This window comes from Numenius arquata, chromosome Z (genome assembly GCF_964106895.1).
Source record: "Numenius arquata chromosome Z, bNumArq3.hap1.1, whole genome shotgun sequence".
Classification (NCBI taxonomy): Eukaryota; Metazoa; Chordata; class Aves; order Charadriiformes; family Scolopacidae; genus Numenius; species Numenius arquata.
In genome coordinates this window covers 40,046,087-40,067,294 of record NC_133616.1, presented here as the reverse complement: position 1 = coordinate 40,067,294, position 21,208 = coordinate 40,046,087, and the positions used below count along the sequence as shown (strand labels likewise).

The window sequence follows — 21,208 nt, the reverse complement described above, 5'->3', positions numbered from 1 at the left end:
AAGACAACCACCATGTCAAATGTTTTCCTCCTAGCTGCAATAGCTCAGAGATGCTTTATGTTTGTAAGTTTGTTGCCATAATATGATTCTCAATACAAGCTAGGCTATGCCTAAAACCAATTTTAATTCCTTCAGTAAACAACTCATTTGAAAAATATAGGTGTAAAATACAAATCAGAACAAACTGCAATAGTTAACCATGCATAAGTGGTCCTAAAGAGACCAGAACCTTTACTTACCAGTGTAAACCAGCACAGCTGCATCTACTGAAGACAAAACAGTTAGTCAGGCTTTTTGTTCCACTTCAACAAAACACAGAAACAAAAGCAGTAAAACTGCTATGCCACCTTTTCTGTCTTTTCAATTACAGGGTGCCATAATATTCCCTGGCACACTCAGATAGTTCTTGTGATGACGCTTGATCATTTACCTGCAATTTGCAGTACTATCAGCCAATCCACATCACTTATCATTGCAGTTCTACATTCTTTATTTGTGAATTTTTGAAGAGGACTCTCAAAACAGACTTCATTCATCCCAACTTAATGGTAATGATTTCCATCTAAATCAGAGATAGTGGCTGGAGGGTAGTAAGAAAATTAAATCAAGCTGTGTATACAGTATGATGTAATAAAGATGAGCTACACTATCTATTTAAGCAAACTTCCAATTGCAAAATCTTGGATTAGGATGAAAATCTTTATTATTGTGCCTGAATACTAATCTGAAGTTAGGACATATTGAAGCATACTTGATCAAGATGACAAACAAGAACCCAGTTGCTTTAGAACAAATTCAAATTTCTTTCTGTTCAGTTAACAAATCAAAAAGCACAAGACAAGAAGTCACTGATGATTTCAAAGAAAGTTAAATTTGAATTCATTACAGAGGAATATTTTTAAATAGCTCTGCAGCAGAAAACCTGTATGCTGAACACCAGTAAGAAGTAAATCAGGCATGGGGGTCAGAGGGCGATCAGTCCAGCAGTTGCAGATAAATAAGTGTGCTGACAACGAAGCCAACAATGGCTTTAGTTCTCAGATTTCCTAGTGTAAATGGGGAGTTGCTTATTATTTTGATATCACAAGCAACTGTTGCTATTTCTTTTTAAAAAAGGAAAGGAAGAACAGCAAGTGTGTGCAATATTGTTTACTGTTAATCAACACAACTTAACCAAAAATCCTCACAATACTTGAAGCTACATTTAAATATACAATAGTCTCAATCACAAAAAACAAGCAGAACAATTAAACTACATAAGGCCCTTAAAATTAGAAGCACAGTGTGTATTTTTGGAATATTACTTTGTTTTCAAATAGGCTACATATAATTAAGTTTATTTTTCATAGTTTTATTCAAGCAAAATGCATTCAAGGGAAAGGCAACTTGCAAAGTTTATTTTACTATGAGTTAATAGAAAAATGTCAACATTCTCTTCTTTCCCCTCTCTCCCACCCCACCCAGGCGCAGTTAGTAAAATTTCCATACAATACTCAAAAACAAGAAGCTTTTTACACTAAACATCCAAAAGTAAGTCTGATCAGACAACTGCAAACTTGCAAATTGTTTTATTACAAAGTTGGATAATCTTCCAGGTTCTTTTTAATGAAATATTGCATCTCTATGCAATCAATGTTTGAAACTATGTTGTCCACAAAGCCTTCTAGGCTCTAAAAGTCTTACTGGTTTCAATGAAGTACTTAGTGGCCTCAGTAGCAATCACATGAATGATATTTATGTTACAACAATGATAACCCGTGACATTATTTTTGGCAAGATTAGGACTGCTGAAAAGATGAGTAGATAAATTTGTTTAATCTGAAAGGGACAACACAAGAACAAAACAACTAATGCAAAACTAAGCACAAAAGATGAAAAGTATGGAAAAAGATATATTTTGACTCCCTCCCCCTATAACAGGGCATGAGTCATTTCCAGTGACTGTCTATTCTTATTAGATACATTAGTATTTGCTCAGATTTCATGGCTATTACATTTTTACAGAACAACTGCTTAAAGTCTGTTTTTTAATTTACACCTGTGCAACAGTAAGTCACAGTACATTTTGAGATGTTTAAAAAATATTTATAAACTTGTTTTTGATATGCTAAAGCATTTGGCAACACTTTTACAGCATTTGATATTATATAATTAAAATTTCATACAGTACTCTGATTTTTTTTTTGTACATCTAAGAAGAAAAAAAAGTCTCACACAAATATGAACTGCCAAGCTTGACTGCATGATCATGTAATTCCAGTTTATAATGCTGGCATTAAAACCTTCATTAATTATGTTGACAAATCATTACCTGTATATTTAATGAAGGCAACAAACATGATTTGAAAACACAACCTTCGGGTTTTATGTTATGTATTTATCAAGGCGTGCAGTTCTGCAGTGAAATGAAAAAGCACTTAACTATACAAAGAAAATTACAAGTTCACTAGTTCCTGTGACACAAACTGTTTTAATCTTTCAAGGTACTGTCCATAGAGTTCCACATCATTGTGTCCCGCTCCTTCTACCCACAGCGGTTCTACTGGTCTCTGGCAACGCTCAAATAATGCTAGGCCATGTGAAAAGTCAATTACTTCATCTTCAGTCCCATGGATTATTAACACAGGAGATGTTATTTTAGAAATTTTGTCAATGCTGTAAGAAAAAAGATTATATCTATGAACACAGGGAGCTTTACTACATCTTTTTGAAGGATCAGGCTGCTAATTTCAGTTTTTAATTACACATTGTAGTTTAAACGATTTAATTCTGAAGTTGTTTAAATCATTAGAAAATTAAATCTTATCAGCACCCTGGAAGCCATTATAGTAGCACACATAAAGCCACACAGAAAGGAAAACACTACTGGAAACTATTAGGATCAAATAACAGAGCAATCCATCTAAAAGTGGTGTTCATTACCATGTCCACTTAAAAAAAAAAAATCAAAGTTACTGGACTGATCAAAATACTACTTCAGAGTGTTTCAGTAAAAAAGTGCTTGTCAGAAGTGAAAGAATTTTAGCACTAAAAGTTTGGCTATGGGGAACAAAAAAAGAAAAGTCAGGTGTTCAAAATAAAAGTAATTCTTTGAGAAAAGTGTACCGGTTTGTAATGGCCAACTAGTGGCCTAGTTCTGAAACACATGACGGGAATTTTCTTCAGTTAAGATCTACTTGGTTTTCCAGTCTTTACAACTTCTAGAAACATGCAGAAGACTTTGTTCACAGTTACCTAGATTAACAATTCAATGGAATACAACTGCTTGCTAGAATTAGTGATATTGGGGTTACATATGGGAAAACTAATCAATTCTTTAACAGATACCCACTGAAATAATTAATTGCGTGAAAAACCAAGACGATTTACAAAGTTCTGTAAACTCCTTCAAATCAAATGTTCCTCATTGCTGCTATTTACTCTGATTTATCGCCAACAGTTTTTTTAAACCTTTGGAAGGAATTTCAGAGAATTTGCTATATTACTTGTTTCCCTAGTCTAAAACTTCTGTAATAGAGAAAAATGCATGCAGAATGAAAAAAATCCTATAACTTACTTCGGGAATGCATCAAAGCAGTAAGTCTTCTTTGTATCAGGAAAAGCTACTCGCATTCCTGAGGTCAGTGGAGAATGAAGAATTACAGCAGCACTTTCATACCTAGCAGCAAGATCCACAGATGGCACTGTTCCTATACTCTGGCCATATATAATCACATTTTCAGGGCGGATTCCGTACCTAGAAAATTAAAAATGTTAACACAAGTGGCATATAAAGTGAAACGGACATAATCACTACACAGCAAGGCAAAAAAACCCCAAAACATTTCTGAAGATGAAAATTTATATTAAAAATAAATAAATTATGAAACAGGAGTTTGGTAGAAGGTCAAGCAAGTATATTCTATAAGATTCCTGACTGAAAGGGACAATAATTTACTCTATTTGCACTATTATTTTTTTTTCTTATGCCTGAATGATACTGAAATATGGGTTTATTCTTTTTAAATACGGATTTGTGAATGCAGTTATAACTTGTGCACTGGTTGAAAGCCCTTACTGGTAACTCCAGTGTACCTACAACAGAAAACTAATTACAGACTTACTAGCTCTATCATTATCATCAAATGGAGCATAGCCAAATCTGCAAAAATTTGATTGGCTTCACTCTTCTGATACCTGATAAAAACTCTAAGCTGATAACACTGCTCAGCAATTTAGTTTGACCTAGAGCCTGCCCATACAGACAGTGGTCAGGATATTATGCATTCTATGTAATAGCTGAGATGCCTCTTTCTTATCACAGCTGATTTGAGATCCAAACTAGCAAGAAGAATACCCAGCCTAACCCAGAATTAAGACAGCACAATAAGCACTGCAAAATTAAAGTCAAAGCCTCCCTCCTAGTAAGATGAAAGCACTCATTTTTTCTGTAATTAACTGAGATAAACGAGAGCAATGTAACATCTAGTTAACACTTATACAAGTCAGATCTAATGTATTTTTCTGCAGTAGCATGGGTACAAAGAGCAGCTTGTTCGCAAGTAACACTGGAAAAACACGTTACTCTGCCAAGAACAGTGCCACAGCAGAAGTGAGCTGGTGATACATTATCTATACTAACAAAATAATCTCAGTACAGGTTCAGATTGCAAAAGTGTATCTATGAGGGTACCTTTATTAATCTTACTTGGGAAATGAAGTACCTTAAATAGGAAGAGATACTGCACTGCTTTACAAAAAAAAAAAAAAACAACAACCAAAACCAACCAACCAAAAAACCCCTCCAAAACCCCAACACACAACACCCAAAACCAAAACTAAACCCCAAACAAACCCAACAAAAAAATACCCCACCAAACAAAAACCCCAAACATTTCTCTCATGTATTATGAGAAACTTGTTCACCTTTCTGAGTTAGAACAGACTAGCCTAATACCACTGTGGAACAGTCCAAGGTACATTTGATGTTTGCTAACTGACTATAATCCCAAAAGGAAAGACAACCGTTTTCAGTTGAATAAAGGGAATTGCAATCATTACCTCTTCTACAATAAATGCATGCATCTTTTCTGTGAAAGCTAGGTAACAACACCCACACACAAAAAGGAGTTCTCAAACTAGTACATTTCGCATACCTCCAGTAAAGTCAGAGAAATAGAGGTAATGAAAAATTGTCCAGTATCTTATAAATATGGCTAAAAAACTGTAGGTCACCAAACACTAAAACAAGGAAAGTCTAAAAGCCTTAGAATCAGGAGCATTAGGGAAAAAAGATACTTCACATATACCAAGACATTCAAATTACCAACCAACTAAAAACCAAAAATCCACAAGTCCTGTGTGTTACATCAGTATGTAATAAACAGTTAATTAAAAAAAAAAAAGAATTCAGAAGATGTCAAAAAGAACAAAGTAACGTTTTACTAAAATGTAAGTATCACTAGCAGAACACATTAGGCACCCCAAACAGCTTTCTAAATTCAGGCTCAAAATCCACTGTTCACAGCTAACATTATCTATTTAACTATTCATCTCTTTATTTAAATTGTGTTCTGCTACAGTGAAACGTAAAAGCTGCAAAAGTATTAGCACAGATAGATTCTATGAATGTATCTGTATCATGACTACTTAATTACTATCAGTGTTTCCCAGAAAGAGTTTCTAGGATCTTAATCAAATTAAGAGTTCTAGAACACTAAGACTCAATCATCAGCCTGGAACTACAGGCAAGCCCTTCACCTCACAACATTTCTCAGAAATAAAAGAAAAAAAAAATCATTATGATTAACAAATATTTTCTCAAACATCCAACACACAAAAATACAATAAATTAAAGCTTTGAAATCTGTATCTCTTCTGAAACTGATAACAGCTAGCACCTACCCTTTCACAGTGAATCCCCCAGTTCAAAATAATTCAAATCACATTTGTCCATTCTGAAAGTACAGTATGGCCTTCTATCCCTTTCATATAATCTGAACAAAACTCACATTAATGCCTGACACTTTGCATCATTAGTATGGCATGAAGTCTGCAGCACATTATGACATAACATAGTTCTCAAATAAAAAACCCTTGAAAATTATCACACTCACATTTCCTCAAGTATTGAGTTTTACAAGATGCAGGCCACTCCACAGAAATTTAAAGCAAAACTTAAAAGTATGTTCTGGAGCACTGATTCTCCTCTTTCTCATTATTCTTCCCCCTATTTTTAGGTCCAAGTCCTTCAGCCTAAAGATAGCTGAATGTTAGCTACAAAATAATCCAAAAAAAGGATTATTTTAATCCAAATATAATAAATGCTTTCTCCATCGCAGCCAAACAGACTGCCTTCACAGCACCCCCCAGAAATTGTTTCACAGTCTGGAAACTAAAATAGTTAGGCCAATCATCAGAAGTGGTGGTTCAAATTAGTCAGACTTTTGAATATCCTGGCTTTAAAAAAAACCAAACAAAACAACAACAACCACCAGCCCCAAAAACACAACAACAAAAAAACCCCCACCAAACCAAGCAGCTTGGAAACCAGAGAACAACATGTGCTGTGTCTACCTCCAGTCTTCCCTCTTCTCTTGAACAGGCTTCTGAGAAGTTTGGGGGAAAAGGAAGAGCCCAACTGTCCCTCAGTTCCCCACTCCCAAAGGTATTACCTTCCAATCTAAAATGGAAGAATTCTTGAAAAGATAACTGCTGGTAAGTTCTCTCTTCATAAAATTCATCTACTCCTTTCAACAGTCCTGTAAACTCCAAGAAGCCTGGTAGAAAATTATTAGTTGACTGCACACCTAGTCTCCCAAATGAGGAAAGGCCAGATCCAGAGAAAAAGTGGCATTAGTGTTGTTCTCTTAACCAGTGCCTAAGAATTACAGGCCAACCTGTGGAAGGGAAATGTGACAGTTACAGAGCCATATGCTGTAAGTAGCTGTTCTGGTGACAAGAGCTCAAAGACATGCTGTGAAAAACTTATCTTTGAAAGCTCATTATGTTGATCATAGGAATAATGTAAACACTATTGTCTACTCAAGTTATCTCAGATAACTTGTGTCATAATAGACAGGCCTTCAGTTTGTTGTGGTAATGGTGGGGTTTTTTTTAAGCACTAATCACCAGAAAGGACCTCGGAATTAAACCTTTAAAGTAGCTATGCACAGATGTATCTTCTCAAAGAAAGCACTGTTCCTCAGGACAAGTTATTCTGGCATGAAATTTAGATAGATGTATTCTGCAGCTTAAAGGCTGTCCACAACATTCTTCTCTTTCCCATAGCAACTGAGATTTCAACTCCTTCCAACACCCGATTCATCCTTTATGTTCATGCATATAAGGGCCACCTGCCTGGAAAGCACATAAAACTTGAAAAGCAGTTTTTACATAGAACTAAATGTACCTCTGCTGACATAAGCTTGCTAGCATCCGCATAGAGTGCCTGAGCACTTGCAAACTTCTGCCCTATCATCACACTAAAAGTACAGGTTAATGTCAATATGAAGTTAAGCTATCACCAAACAGAAGAGAACCACCTTCCTATTTGCGTCTTCATCCACATGTTGCTCCTCATTTGGCTTCACCAGCTAGTTTAGGAAACTGAATTAATCTGAAGAGAGAGCAACTAATTTTCTGCTCCTTTGTGCTAGCTGTCTTCATGGCCAAGTAAGAAATGACATGTCACTAGTGGGTTAAAGAAAGGAGCAAGCCAATAAATCCTTGTAGCTGTTCCATCAGACCACTCCCTTAAATCAGGGTCCAAGCTAACTCAAGGCAACTAATAAAGCCAGTATCCTCTTCTGCGAGCCTACATATGCTGATCAAATATAGGTGGTCTTGTGTAAAAGAGGCAATCCTCAACACTCCTGCCTGATCTTTTCAGCTTCTAGCAGGAAAAGAAAAACTGCTAAGCAGCAATGAAATATTCTTTTTTCCCCCCACTTTGTGACAAAATTCAGTGTGTTGTAGCAGAAATTCTTTCACAGTTTCTTTTATATTTCTGTCTCTGTAACAAGACCTTTTCTGCACTTTACTAAGCACTTATTTTAGTGGCAGTCCACTGCTTTTGCACCCCTCCTGCCTCCTCCTTTTCTTTTCATAGAATCATAGAACAGCTTGGGTTGGAAGATGACCTAGTCCAGCCCTCGCACCATAGGCAGGAACATCATTCACTAAATCAGGTTGCTCGAGGCCTCATTCGACCTTATCTTGTACACTTTAATTGGATATACATCACACATCACCTATATTCATATAATTTTTATTTTATATTTATTTTATATTTATATATTTATATTTTTATATATAAAATAATATATTTATATTTTATTTTATATTTATTCATATAATAATAATTCACAATATTCATATAATATTCATCATATTATATACTTTTATTGGATATACATCACATTACCATGATGTGCAATATGCAAACAACAAAATGCATGCCTGGCTGTAATGAGTGGTTTTGGGTTTTGGTTTGTTTTTTTAAACTTCAGTTACCTTTAACAACCAAATACCAGCTAAAATTACCATACTATACTTGCAGGCTTTTAGAGTACCTGCCATTTTGCCCTTGATATATTTAAGGGAGACAGAAAACAATTTATCTTTTTACTTCTGATCAACTGCTGTTAATCTAGAAGACTCGCTCACTTTACAGTAATAAAATAAAGTATCAGTAAAATCAACCTTAGGAGGATATATTTTCATTAGTACCTCTCAGGCTCACACTAATGAAGAGGTGCAGTAGCTGCTCTGGTGAGGCCACTCTTTGTGATGTATTGCAACACATGCATTGAACCAACTGACAGCAGTGCTTGGGGCACAAGGAACAAGGGAGAACATCCTGAGGGAATTTTCAATGCACGTTTTGGAACCTTTTGTCATCATGCACATAACACATGAAATTACAGCTGCAAATTGCAGAACATGAAAGGCATCAACATTCTCCACACCTTTAACTATCAACATTCCAGGCCATGAATAAGATTGATGAGCGTACAGCTCTTCCTTAACTCAGATGCACATTCCCCTTCTTGTGTATACAACATGTAACATTGCTAGAAGAAAAAGGGAACTATGTTTTATGAGTCAAGCCCATTGACTGTGCACAAAGTAATTGAAAAGCTGCACCTCCTCTGCCTCTCTCATGACGGTTTGGCCTTTTCTAAACCTTACAGTGCTACTGACATTTGTCCTATTGGCAAGATTTCTCTTCATGAAAAATTAAACTGCTTTTCCCTATCAATTTAAATAAAACCTTAAATTCCCTCTAAATATTTGAAGTTAAGGCACCTCACCTTCTAGCAAACACCCCCCCACACACTTTTGAATTAAAAAAAAATCCCACAGATAGTTTATGAACTCTCAAAAGAACACTTTCAGATGACATCCAAATAGATCTGATTATTCCTATATTTGGCTGTTCAAATTATGGACATTCTGTCCCCTTCACAACTCAGTCTGATGGTGAGATTTACCCTTCGATTATTATACAGTCCGTGATAAGCAATAATGAAAGGGCTGTTTGGCTTCTTAAAGGTAAATTTGTCCATGAGGCAACTCCAGCAAGTCTTCAAGTTTCTGAATGAGTGCCACTTGCTCTGCATTTGCCTGGGGCTTGTTAAACTTTTCCACCCTTGCTAGGGTGTCATCAAAGCCCTTCAGAGACCAGGACAGCAGAAAATAGGCGTATCCCAAAATGACTCCTGGCATTTCGACACTTTGTAGCTATGACAGCCAGAAAAAGAATGTCCTCGCAGCTTTTACATAGTCCCATGCACATAAATATGCACCAAAGCGCAACTTTCCCAAACATGATGGCAGTGAATCACCTGGCCGCCTTCTACAGTCTGCACCCGCACAGATAGCTACTGCTTCCTATTAAAATACTCAAAGCAGGTGAAGAATAGGGAGACCATTCAGAAACTGCGTCTGCTGTTTACTTCTTCTGATCTGCTGCCAAATTAGCCTTCTGTATTCATTTACACTGAATTTCACTGAATTTTCACTGAATTTTTTAGAGTTGGAAGGGACCATAAAGATCATCTAGTCCAACTCCCCTGCCAAAGCAGGATTGCCCAGAGCATGTCAGAGCATGTTACTCAGGACTGCATCCAGGTGGGTCTTGAAAATCTCCAGAGAGGGGGACTCCACAACCTCCCTGGGCAGCCTGTTCCAGGGCTCTGGCACCCTCACCGTGAAGAAGTTTCTTCTCATATTTGAGTGGAACCTCCTATGTTCCAGCTTGTGCCCATCGCGCCCTCGTCCTCTCACTGGCAACCACTGAAAAGAGTCTGGCTCCCTCCTCCTTCAACCCACCCTTTAGATACTTATAAGCATTGATAAGGTCTCCCCTCAGCCTTCGCTTCTCCAGGCTAAAGAGTCCCAGCTCTCTCAGCCTTTCTTCATAAGGGAGATGCTCCAATCCTTGAATCATCCTCGTTGCCCTTCTCTGGATTCTTTCCAGTAGTTCCCTATCCCTCTTGAATTGGGGAGCCCAGGACTGGATGCAGTATTTCAGTTGTGGCCTCACCAGTGCAGAGTAGAGGGGGAGAATGACTTCCCTCGACCTACTGGTCACACTCTTCCCCATGCAGCCCAGGATTCCGTTGGCCTTCCTGGCCACAAGAGCACTTGCTCATTGTCATTTTGCTGTCTACCAGGACCCCCAGATCTTTCTCTTCAGAACTTGACTCCAGCAGGTCCACACCTAACCTGTATTGGTGCCTAACATTCTTCTTCCCCAGGTGCAGGACCCTACACTTTTCGCTGTTGAACCTCATGAGGTTCTTCCTTGCCCAGCTCTCCAGCCTGTCCAGGTCTCGCTGCATGGCAGCACGGCTCTCCGGGGTGTCAGCCACCCCTCCCAGTTTGGTATCATCAGCAAACTTGCTGAGGATACACTCGGTCCCCTCATCCAGGTCGCTGATGAATATGTTGAACAGGACTGAACCAAGTATTGACCCCTGGGCGACACCACTGGTTACAGGCCTCCAGCTTGAACCTGCTCCATTAATCATTACCCTTTGGGTCCTGTCACACAGCCAGTTCTCAATCCACCTCACTGTCCCCTCATCCAGCCCACACTTCCTTAGTTTCCCAATGAGGATGCTATGGGAGACTGTGTCAAAAGCCTTGCTGAAGTCAAGGTAGATGACATCTGCTGCCCTCCCCTCATCCAACCAACCAGTTATAGCATCGTAACCAACCAGTTATAGCATCGTATGATACGTATGACACGAATGATAATATTCACATACTCTTATAACTACCACTTTTAAGAAAGTAGTGTTGGACCAACCTCACCATCATCCTCAATACTAGTTCCAGACTATTTCACTCTAGGTGTCTAGTCCCCACTGGACAGTTGTGCCAATTTAGAGATTACCATCTGGATTGTCCTTCCAAGATACAAAACTTAACACACTAACATCTCCACCACAAGCAGCTGTGCTGACTGTAGAATGCAGTCCCCATCAGCATTTCAACTACCCACAAAACATCTTTTAAAGCTGGGTTCTATGAACAGGGCTCAGAACAGGGAACACAGGGAAACACAGGTGGCTGTAATCAACCTCCAAAGGTAATATCTTCATTCTTTTCTTTGTCTCATCACTATCTGTGAGGTATAGTTTAAAAGTTTAGGATCTCTTTCTTCTCTCATCCCATCAACAGGAATTTCAAAGGAGTTACAGCTATACTTACATCTATCCTGCAAACAATCCACGAAATTAATTTGTTTTTGCAGAACACTTGCATTATAAAACGTTAAAGATGCTGTCAGTGTAACACTGACAGAACAGGCTATGCTAGAAAAGCAATTCAGTGCTGTAGCAAATGCTCAAAGGCTCCATTCTGGTCCAGATATTCGTCAAGTATTTAAACACAGCTGAGCACTGAGTCAGAGCTCAAGAGAATACTGTGGACTGGTAACTGACATGTGTGAGCCAGTATATCCAGAACCATGTGCTGAACTTCTCCCTGCTACGTTCAGATACAAGGACAAGACCAGCTCTGCCAATTGGAAAGTTGTTTAAAGTACCACAGTGGAAACTAGTAATACCAACCACTTTTTAAGCAATGGAAAAAAAATTCAGTTCACGTTTGTGAAATCCATGAGTTGGGCAGACCAATCGAACCTCTACAGAATTACTTATTTCTAAAGGTGGTTTTGACACAAAAAATAAATGAAGACAGCAAATGGGACTGAGGTCAGGTAATTCCTGAATGGAAGAAAAGCAGAAGATGGAGCATGTGTTTAGAGTTCCATCCCAAAAATGTCTGTTCAGCAAAGGGCATGTTCAGGCGGGATATTATAATGAACAATCTTATTTGATTAGGCAAGGTATACTATGGACCATTCAAGAATGGAGGAGAGAATTCAAGTTCCAATCACGTATCCTTTTAGGTTTTGAATCAGAAATTTGTCAGGGGGAGGAAGAGACAACACACACAAATTAGTTTTTTAAACAGAGCCTGTAAACCGACATAAACAAACGATTAAATTTCACCATCTAGTTCTTTTCCATCTGCTGGCACATTTAAACAATTCAGACTGTCTTCTACATTGTTCGCAAACTATATTATGTTTCTGGCCAATGTTACTGTGTATTTCACCAAGTGGCTATCTTCCAGATCACCTATTAACTACGAATCACAGTCATCAGTGCACCTGTTGCAGCTCTTGGCTTACAGAACAGATGTCTAGTTATATCTCAACTTTCCACTGTAATCAAAAGAAATGCCAAAACCTAATCTAACAACACAGTACGCATGTTTTGAATATATGAGGTTGAATACCTGTCCCTTGTGGTTGTATGAAGCTTATGATAGTAAGCATTTTTCCACCTCTTATATATGAATAGAATATGCTTTTTTAAGAAGAATTATCATCCCTTTATTATAATGTAAAATAAATACAAGACTGTGTATTTAAGACACTGAAAATGGATAATCCAATCCAAAGTAATAGGAAAATAGTTAATATTACATTGACCAGGTTCTAAATTCACTGTGACAGGCTCCGGGATTTAAAGTCTTTACACATGCCCTTACACTAAGTCACATCCCTGATATTACTTTATTAAAAAGCATGCTTACCTTGCAATTATTTAACCATAACATGCTGCTCTATATTAAACTCAGGTTTTCACAGCTTTTTGGTGCAAAAATCCAACACCTTGGTGAGCATCTATTCTTATGATCATTCTTTTTTTTTGTGAACATCTATTCTTATGATCATATAGTATTTTAAAAAATAATCTTTTTGTAGTTTGGGTACTTGTAACACAAGGAGAATATTGCTTTAATCAGAACAAACCATGGTGAAAAACGCTCTCAAATTTAAGAAGTGGGTATTCAGTGCTGCATTTATTCAGTGCCTGGGATTCTTACCTGTATCAGAGAACGTCTCCAGAGTCTATTTTATGTCTCTAAAACCAGAGGCTTAGAACACAAAAATTGCTGAGTTAACAGCCTTCCCATTTGCATTATTTTTCTTGTCCATTTTTAACCTATTTGAGCTAACACCATTTATTCAAATTCCTGGGGTTTTTTTTTGTTTGTTTTATATAGAAAGCTATCTTTGGAAATACTGGAGCTGATATTTTGAAACAGTCTGAATTCTGAATACTGAATAGCCTGAATTCTGAAACAAAGATGGTCTGAACACTGTACAGAAATCCAAGCAGAGTCTCACCAGGTTCTCTTATAACAGCTTTTCTACTGCCTCTCCCTATAAAAGAAGTAGGTGATAGAATTATCTGAAAAAACAAGTTGTGTTTTCTGTCACCCACATCACACCAGTGGCTCAGTTACTGGGAAATCAATAATTATATTTTTCCTATCTTCTGATATTTCCAACTGAGAAGATCCTAAGCTGTGACAATAAAGATTATCTTCTAATCATTCAATACTGAAACATACCTTATTAAATTTCATCCCATTCCAATTATTGTAGTATATTGGTACTATACACTGATCCTGCTCAATAGTGACAACGCCTTCAGCATAAGGCACCACCAATCAGCTTGGATATGAATCCATTAGTTCTAAAATACAGCATTTCTGTTTAAACTACCAATGTAGATTAAGTACAACCATTTGAAAAGCAAGCCACGAAAGAAAAATGTCAACTAATATCTTACCTTGTCCTAAGAGCCACCCAAGCAGCATCAATGTCAGCATACAGATTCTTCTCTGTTGGCTTCCCAGAACTTGCACCATATCCAGAATAATCATAGGAGAATATGTTGCAATTAATCCGTGAACCCAGTCCTATGTAAAAGCTGCTCATCTGACCTAGGTCAACAGCATTTCCATGTGAGAAGAGCAAAGTATACTTGGCGTTAGGCGAGCAACGCACAAACATACAGGCAATCCTGTTACCTTTACTTGTTCTAGTCATGAAACACTCAATGGCATCTTTTTCTCTAGAAGAATATTGCCAGTCTGCTCGCTCTGAGAGATGTAAAGTCCAGCGACTACCACTCTCATCACACATCAGTGTGTACGTGGGATCAGGAGGTAAGAATGCCAGTTTGGAGGCAATTTTCCCTGGGCATGGCGGACAACAGAACAGGCAACACAGTTCACTAAAGGAAAGATTATTCATCTTCTAGTCTGAAACAGGAAGAGAGAATGGTATCAGTTTCTGGTTACAATCCTTTATAAAAAAAGAAAAATTCATGGAAAATATAAACTTAACCTCTCTAGAAAATAATACATAATTTTAGTGGAAACATTTAACAAAACATAGACATAAATATATATGTAAACTTCTATATAATAGCTTATTTGATATTATTAACTACTTTAGAATGAGCATATTACTAAAGACTAGTGATAACTCTAAAGCCCTGACAGATACTAAAATATGATTACCCAGGGAAAGAACAAGCATGAGTTTTGGAGTTTCTTTGGAGGAAAGGAAGTCCCTCATCTTAAGCTGTTAAGAGAATTGTTCATCCCATTGACAAATACATGTGTTACAAAGAACAATTAGAATATGTTGCAGTGTTTGCAGGGTACTAAGGCTATGCAGATCTCTGCAGCAAAAAATCACTATGACATTTCCTAAATACAGAAAATACGTATTGCAATCATGAATTATGGGCTCCTGCAATCAGTATCAGCAGCATGAAAGGTGCACGAAGGTCAAAACTTAGAAGGCAAAACAAGACGCTTCTGATGGCTTAGCAAACACTGTAGACCTTCAGCACGGTAAAATCCAGCCATAAACTCTTCCTCGCTCCACATACTGGCTGACATAAATGTTTCAAAACCCTTCAAAGAAATTAATAGCTAAGGTTTTCTGTATTGCACTTAGGAATTGGGATTATATTAATGATACGACTATTTTTATTCCATGCATTAACTAAATGTTCTGTCATCAATACTTGGCAAATCATTATAATCTATAATACCAATTCAAAGCATTGTTTAACAGAGTGGGTGAGGAAAAAACAAAAGTAAACACACATACACCTAAAGCAAACTAGGTAAAGATACAGTTGCTCTGAAAAGCAGGCATTGTGTCCTCTTAAGCAAGGAGAAGGGAAAAAAAAATCCTTTACAGTGACAATACTTTTTCTCAGAGGTAGGAAGACTAATGAAATCTGACAAGAGCGATGCTAGAAACCAGCACATCTAAGATAAGCATTTATACTACTTTCCTTGTGTTAAGGCATCTGATGTTTCACCTCAACTTAAACAACTTTTCTATTACAAATTTATCTACAGATCTCAAGCTCAGTTCCTGCCAGGTCACTGTGAACAGAAACACAGTTTAATGTACCAGCTTTAACAGCTAGATCCAAGTTTACAAATGGGAAAAAACCAAGCTGATTTCTGACATCCACAGTCCCATGTCGTTTCAGAAATACTTGGATAATCCAACAATAAAATCTGACTGCTAAGTACAGTACTTAATGATATTTAGATCATACTTCAAAGTTTGTTCTCTAACTTGTACACAAGCATAGTTTTCATGCCTGTATAAACTTCTCTTTAGAAAAGCTTCAAGGATGCTGCTGTAAGAAATGGTGAATACAGATCACAGAACACCATTTTGGATCTGTGAATGACCTCTTCCCTGTGATAGAGTATGAATGCATATTGCATACAATGTTACATACAGTATACTTGTACAGCAGTAAACACAGGCACAGCAACAGTCCGATAAACAGCATGAGCATTCTTGGAATACTAGTCCTCTTTGTAGGGCAGAAAAACCTCTTCCTCCCCCCCCCACTTTTGCCAAGACTGCTACAGCCAAGTGCTTTCAACCTGAGTGAAAAAGGAATACAGATTTTTGTGAGGGAAAGGGAAACCACAGATTCTTAGATATGGGTGACCAACACTACCAATTTAGAGGAGATGGCAGGAAGGTTGTACTGATCACCTCCCACCCACAAAAAGGTAAATTGTCTCTTAAATGAAGATCCTGAATAAATGACCACATTTCTACCAGCTAAAGAAAAACCTCATGTATTTATGTAATCAGCAAAAGTAGTCACTCAAATTTGGAATACCTCATCTGTTCCCTGTCAGGTGAGATTACTTGGACTTCATTTTTAACCTGCAAGTCAGGACAAGAAGTGAAAAAGGTCTATGGAAGAGGTCTAGGGATTAGCAAAAGGCTTAGGCTGTTTTACCCACAGGAAAAACTCAATACTATATTCCTTCTTTACTTTTACAACTGAGAGGACTGAAGGAGCCACTTCTTTCACCTCTACTTAGTAAGTTCATGTTCACTGCCTAGATAAACTGCTGGTGATGCCTCAATAGGCTGTTTTTTTTTTTCTTCAAGAAGTGCTTTTGACCTAGTATTCAACCACACCTCTATTTCTATCAGAAACCATTAAACCTATTTGTTCCAAGTTAAGTTTTCCCACCTTTACAGAAAAGCTGAAGGGCAAAACTAGACACTACAATTTATTCAGGGTGGAGGTGGCGGGGATGAGCGGGCATGGAAATCCTTTATGTGGAAAATTTAGAAGAATATGTACCTCCAAAAGGCTGTTCTGCCCAGGAACAGCAGATTGCGCTCTATTCCAGCGTACAATGATAGCTACGGAATTTCTTACTTGCTTCCCAATCCACTTGTCAGAAAGAATTAAAACAGGAGTTCACATCATTTATAACTATAAACAGCCCAGCAACACCACAAATATGATCTCATGCTGAAAATACTTGCTATTTGTCAAACTGATTTCAGAAGACTAGAAGCTGGTCTGTGGAATCCACACACAGCGAAGTACTACAGTAACCACAGTTAATCAGATGAGGTGGTACTGTGCCCCAAGATAGCTTAAATTTGCTAAATATGGGCTGTTGCTACATACACCAAATGACTTATGCTGAAGACCATGGCTTAAGTACTATTTCTCCCCCATACTAGACTGTAATGTAGACTTTATATAATGTCCATTTAATCCAGTGGAAACTCTGGCTACTGAAGCTAAAGATTCTGATATCAGACTTGTTCTCCAACTAAATCATAGCTAGCAACAACTGTTTTCTTTAAACTAAATACTTCCTACTTTCTTCACTCAGAAGACCCTAGAAAAACACAGATCCCTAGCATGACTAACTGAACAAATTTGACACAAAACATCTACTGACCTTCCTTAAGAGGATACCTTCTACTAAATGCAAACAATGTTTCCATTATACTGGAACTGGTTTGTGTTCATTGTGTTCACATAAGCATGTTCTTAACCTCCGGATCTGGAATGGAACGAGGATGTGAGAGAGTCCCCAGGGTGTATAGAGTAATTCTGATATCAGTGTTTAAAAGTTCAACTGAATCAGCGTTTCAGCCTAGTAGTTATCCACTAGATGTCATAATTAAACTTCAACTAAACAAGCATTACCTTTCCTCAAAAGGTATACTGCTCAGATACTTCAATGAGGGATTAAATTTATTGCTACTTCCCCCAATAGTGTTGTGTTTGGAGTTTTTTTGGTTTTGTTTTGTTTTTTTAAATGTTTTTAATGTTAGAAGACGCACAACATGATTTCCTAATCATTAATCCAGCCAGAAATTAGTACTATCAAAAATTAAAAGAAAGGTCACAAAGCCCTCTTCATTTAGCATCACTCAGCCTTGGTAAAAGCTTTGGAGATCAACAGTCTTAAGAGATTAATTATTTTATTAAGTGTAAAATATAATTTATGGAAAGGGAACAAGATATCACAATTGAAGTTGATTAAAAATTACTCTAATAACAAATGGGTTTGATGTATGCTCTATCTGCACTCTTACTGAAACTGGGGCAAAAACAACACTGACCACAAATTACCTAAGGCATACAGTTCTGCAAGTACAGATGAATAACTTTAATGAGACTCATTTGCCTAAGATATGTTGTGAGCACATAAATTGTAGTCTAACACCTTCTAAGTAGGTATGATGTAAATCTCAGTGTTTATTACAGTAGCATCATCAGACACAGAGATCAACACATGCCAACAACATAACTATTTCTGATAAATTAAGTAGTACTGGTAAGTCAGTGTTGCTTCTCCAACACAGTTGCTGGTAAAATTACTAACAACAGAAAGAACGTAATAAGAGAAATATATGTATCTCCTTTAAGATTATCCTGCAGTTTTCATATAAATTAAGTAGGAAAATTCTGTGGAAGAAAATGGAAAATTGATAAACTTCCACTTTTGCACCAAGAAAGGCTAAGAAATAAACCAGACCCAAGTGGCATCACCCACCCCTTTCTGGAATAGCTCTTATGAGCTCATTTTATCAAATTTATCTCTTTAACTCTCTCATAAATAAGAAAGTAACATAGAAAATGACAAATGTAAAAATGCCCACAGGCAGTAATTTCTATCCATTCTTCAGCAATTAACCTTTTTGCCTTAAGGCTGACAAAAGAGGGGGGGAAGTCTATCTAATCTGAAAGAATACCTCAAATATTTATTTTGTGATTCCTAGGATAACACAAATGTAGTTCTTTCACAACAGCAATTACTCCTGTCCTCTTCCCTCTGCAAATTATAACTAGAGTGGCTCCTATTATGCAGATCTTTGAGTACTTCACTAAGCATTAGCCTCAAAAGCCCAACCTTTGCAGACACTTATCTAGAAATCTTATATTTACATTAAAAATAAATTATTCAAATTGTATATTTAAATTAAATTACCTATTTTATAGGAACTATTCACAAGAACAAAGTGAAACTTGTAAATACAACTGCTGGTTTGTAAATTTTAGTAGTGCTCTAAGTGTAGCAGGCAAGATATTCAAATTGTTGAGGTTTGTTGTTTGGGTGTGGGGTTTCTTTTTTTTTTTTATCATCATTTTTCTTTATACACTGCTGAAATAAGAAACTTTAAAGTAGTTCCCTTACCCTTTCATTGAACACAATTCAATGAAAACTTGAGTTCAAACCACTACTGAAGCACTCATTTATTTCAACACCTGCATTACACTAAAAATGGAACAGAAGGGTATAAACATTCTCCAACTACTTCAAGAGTTAAAAGTAACAAAACATTCAGTGAAAAAAGTCAGTGTCCAATTAATTATATAAAAGCATTAAACTAATAGAATTATTAAGAAAGAATACACAGTAGGTCTGGAAAAGAACACAGAGGAGGTCTATTGAATAATGAAAAAGCCATACCAAGAAATACCCCGAAGTAACTCTTTACGGTAGTTTTCAAAGAGCAAAACAGCCTGCACAAAACCGGAGAAGCCTGACAGGACTGAAACTTCATTTTGGTTAGTTTGATTTTAAAGAAATAAACAGCTTTACTATTCTCACAAATTCTAGCAATATTATAAAGCTTAACTTGTGTATAGAGACGTTCTTTTTCTTATGCTGGTTACCTGGTGGGCCTCAAAACATAATGGCACAGTTGAAAAAAAGAAAGGGAATACAGGAAAAAACAAGTAAAAACCCCAGCCATTTTTTCTCACCTAAAGAACAAGCAAACCCTCTGAAGATCCCAGATAGACAGCTGTGAGATTAAGTGGGATTACACAATGTTTTACATGCTCCAAGCAAGACTCTGCACCACGGAACTGCTCTGCTAAAGCCACCTGCACTCTGACAGGTGCTGAAGCTCCCGATTGTATTTCAGCCACATCAATCTGGCGCTTCACCGCACCAGTCGGTCAATCACTAACAAGAAGCTACGCTTTTAAAACCCGTCTACGTTCAGATGGTACTACTTCGGTTTCCGCAGCCAGCCGTTTTTCTAGCTACCTTCTGACCCAACACTTCAAACTTTTAAACTAACACACCTGAGAGCAATTTCAAGGCCAGCATCACTCCCACTATCAACAGCAGAAGCTAAAGAAATACATTAAATCAGGCTGGCGAAAATTAAATGAACTCTTCAGGTGTCTGTATCTAAAAAGGGCTTGGCAGAAGTCAACAACGCTGACACGGAGGCACTATTTCGACCCGCTAAAAGCCAGAATTTAACAAGTCAGCGAGCCCGTTTCCTGAACAAAGGCACCCGCGGCAAGACCACGGCAACGGGAGCCCCGGGACAAACGTCTCCGCAACACTCCGGGCACTAGGCCGGCGACATGGCAGCGGACCCCTGTCCCGCAGCCAGGACGCGGGCGAGAGGAAGGGGGTCGCCCGGGCCCCCACCCCCTTACCCGGGTCGGGGAGCCTAACCGCCTCCCTCCCTGAGGAAAAGCTCTTCCTCCTGCCCCGAACGGAGAAGAAGGCCCAGAGATAAGCGAGGAGAGAAGAGAAACGGCCGGACCCTGCGCCGAGGGGCCGACTCGCCGCCACGCCTCGGAAGCGGATCCTCGAACCGCAGCCCCGCCGCCAGCGCCCAGCCGGGGCCGGGCCGGCTGCTCCCCGCCATCTCCCCTCTCACCTCCCCTCAGGGAACACACGCAGAGGCCGTACCTGCGCCTGGCGCTCGGCTCGTCGGCGGCCTTGTGCTTTCCCGACGGCCGCCGCTCCAACGCCGGGCCGGCGGGGGGGAAGGGTGCCGGTTGTGCTGAGTAACGGCGGCGGGCGGCTGTCAGCGCCCCGGCCCGCAGCTCCGCAGCCCCGCGGGCAGAGAACGCGCGGCCCGCTGGCAGGGCCGCTCTCCCCACGGCCTACGGAAGCGGCAGCGCCGGCCTCGCCTCGCCGAGCGACTGCATCGGATCGACCGGCGGCTTCAGCGACGGAGGGGCAAGCGGCAGGGCGGGGCGGGACCGGCCGCAGCCCACCAATGGGG

At 38.6% G+C, this 21,208-nt stretch overlaps 1 protein-coding gene across 2 annotated transcripts; it reads right to left on the bottom strand.

Annotated features, from left to right (window-relative positions):
* Positions 1 to 1,135: 1,135 nt before the first annotated feature.
* ABHD17B (abhydrolase domain containing 17B, depalmitoylase) lies at positions 1,136 to 21,156 on the bottom strand. Of its 2 annotated transcripts, XM_074166130.1 has the most exons (5): positions 20,890 to 21,156; positions 14,383 to 14,616; positions 14,142 to 14,295; positions 3,557 to 3,736; positions 1,136 to 2,655 (listed from the first exon to the last, which is right to left on the bottom strand). In XM_074166130.1, exons 2-5 carry the CDS (start codon positions 14,606 to 14,608, stop codon positions 2,436 to 2,438), a joined length of 780 nt encoding a protein of 259 aa, XP_074022231.1. In that variant the 5' UTR covers positions 14,609 to 14,616; positions 20,890 to 21,156; the 3' UTR covers positions 1,136 to 2,435. The 2 variants fall into 2 exon arrangements, with proteins under 2 accessions (XP_074022231.1, XP_074022230.1); XM_074166129.1 differs by lacking the exon at positions 20,890 to 21,156 and having other exon boundaries at positions 14,142 to 14,608.
* Between the last annotated feature and the right edge of the window lie 52 nt (positions 21,157 to 21,208).

Excerpts from the sequence above, each read along its gene's own strand:
- ABHD17B (XM_074166129.1), bottom strand. The coding sequence starts at position 14,608 with ATGAATAATCTTTCCTTTAGTGAACTGTGTTGCCTGTTCTGTTGTCCG. Across the intron at positions 3,737-14,141 it reads TGGGTGGCTCTTAGGACAAG|GTACGGAATCCGCCCTGAAA; the intron begins GTAAGATATTAG and ends TTAATTTTCTAG. Across the intron at positions 2,656-3,556 it reads TGCTTTGATGCATTCCCGAA|CATTGACAAAATTTCTAAAA; the intron begins GTAAGTTATAGG and ends TTTTTCTTACAG.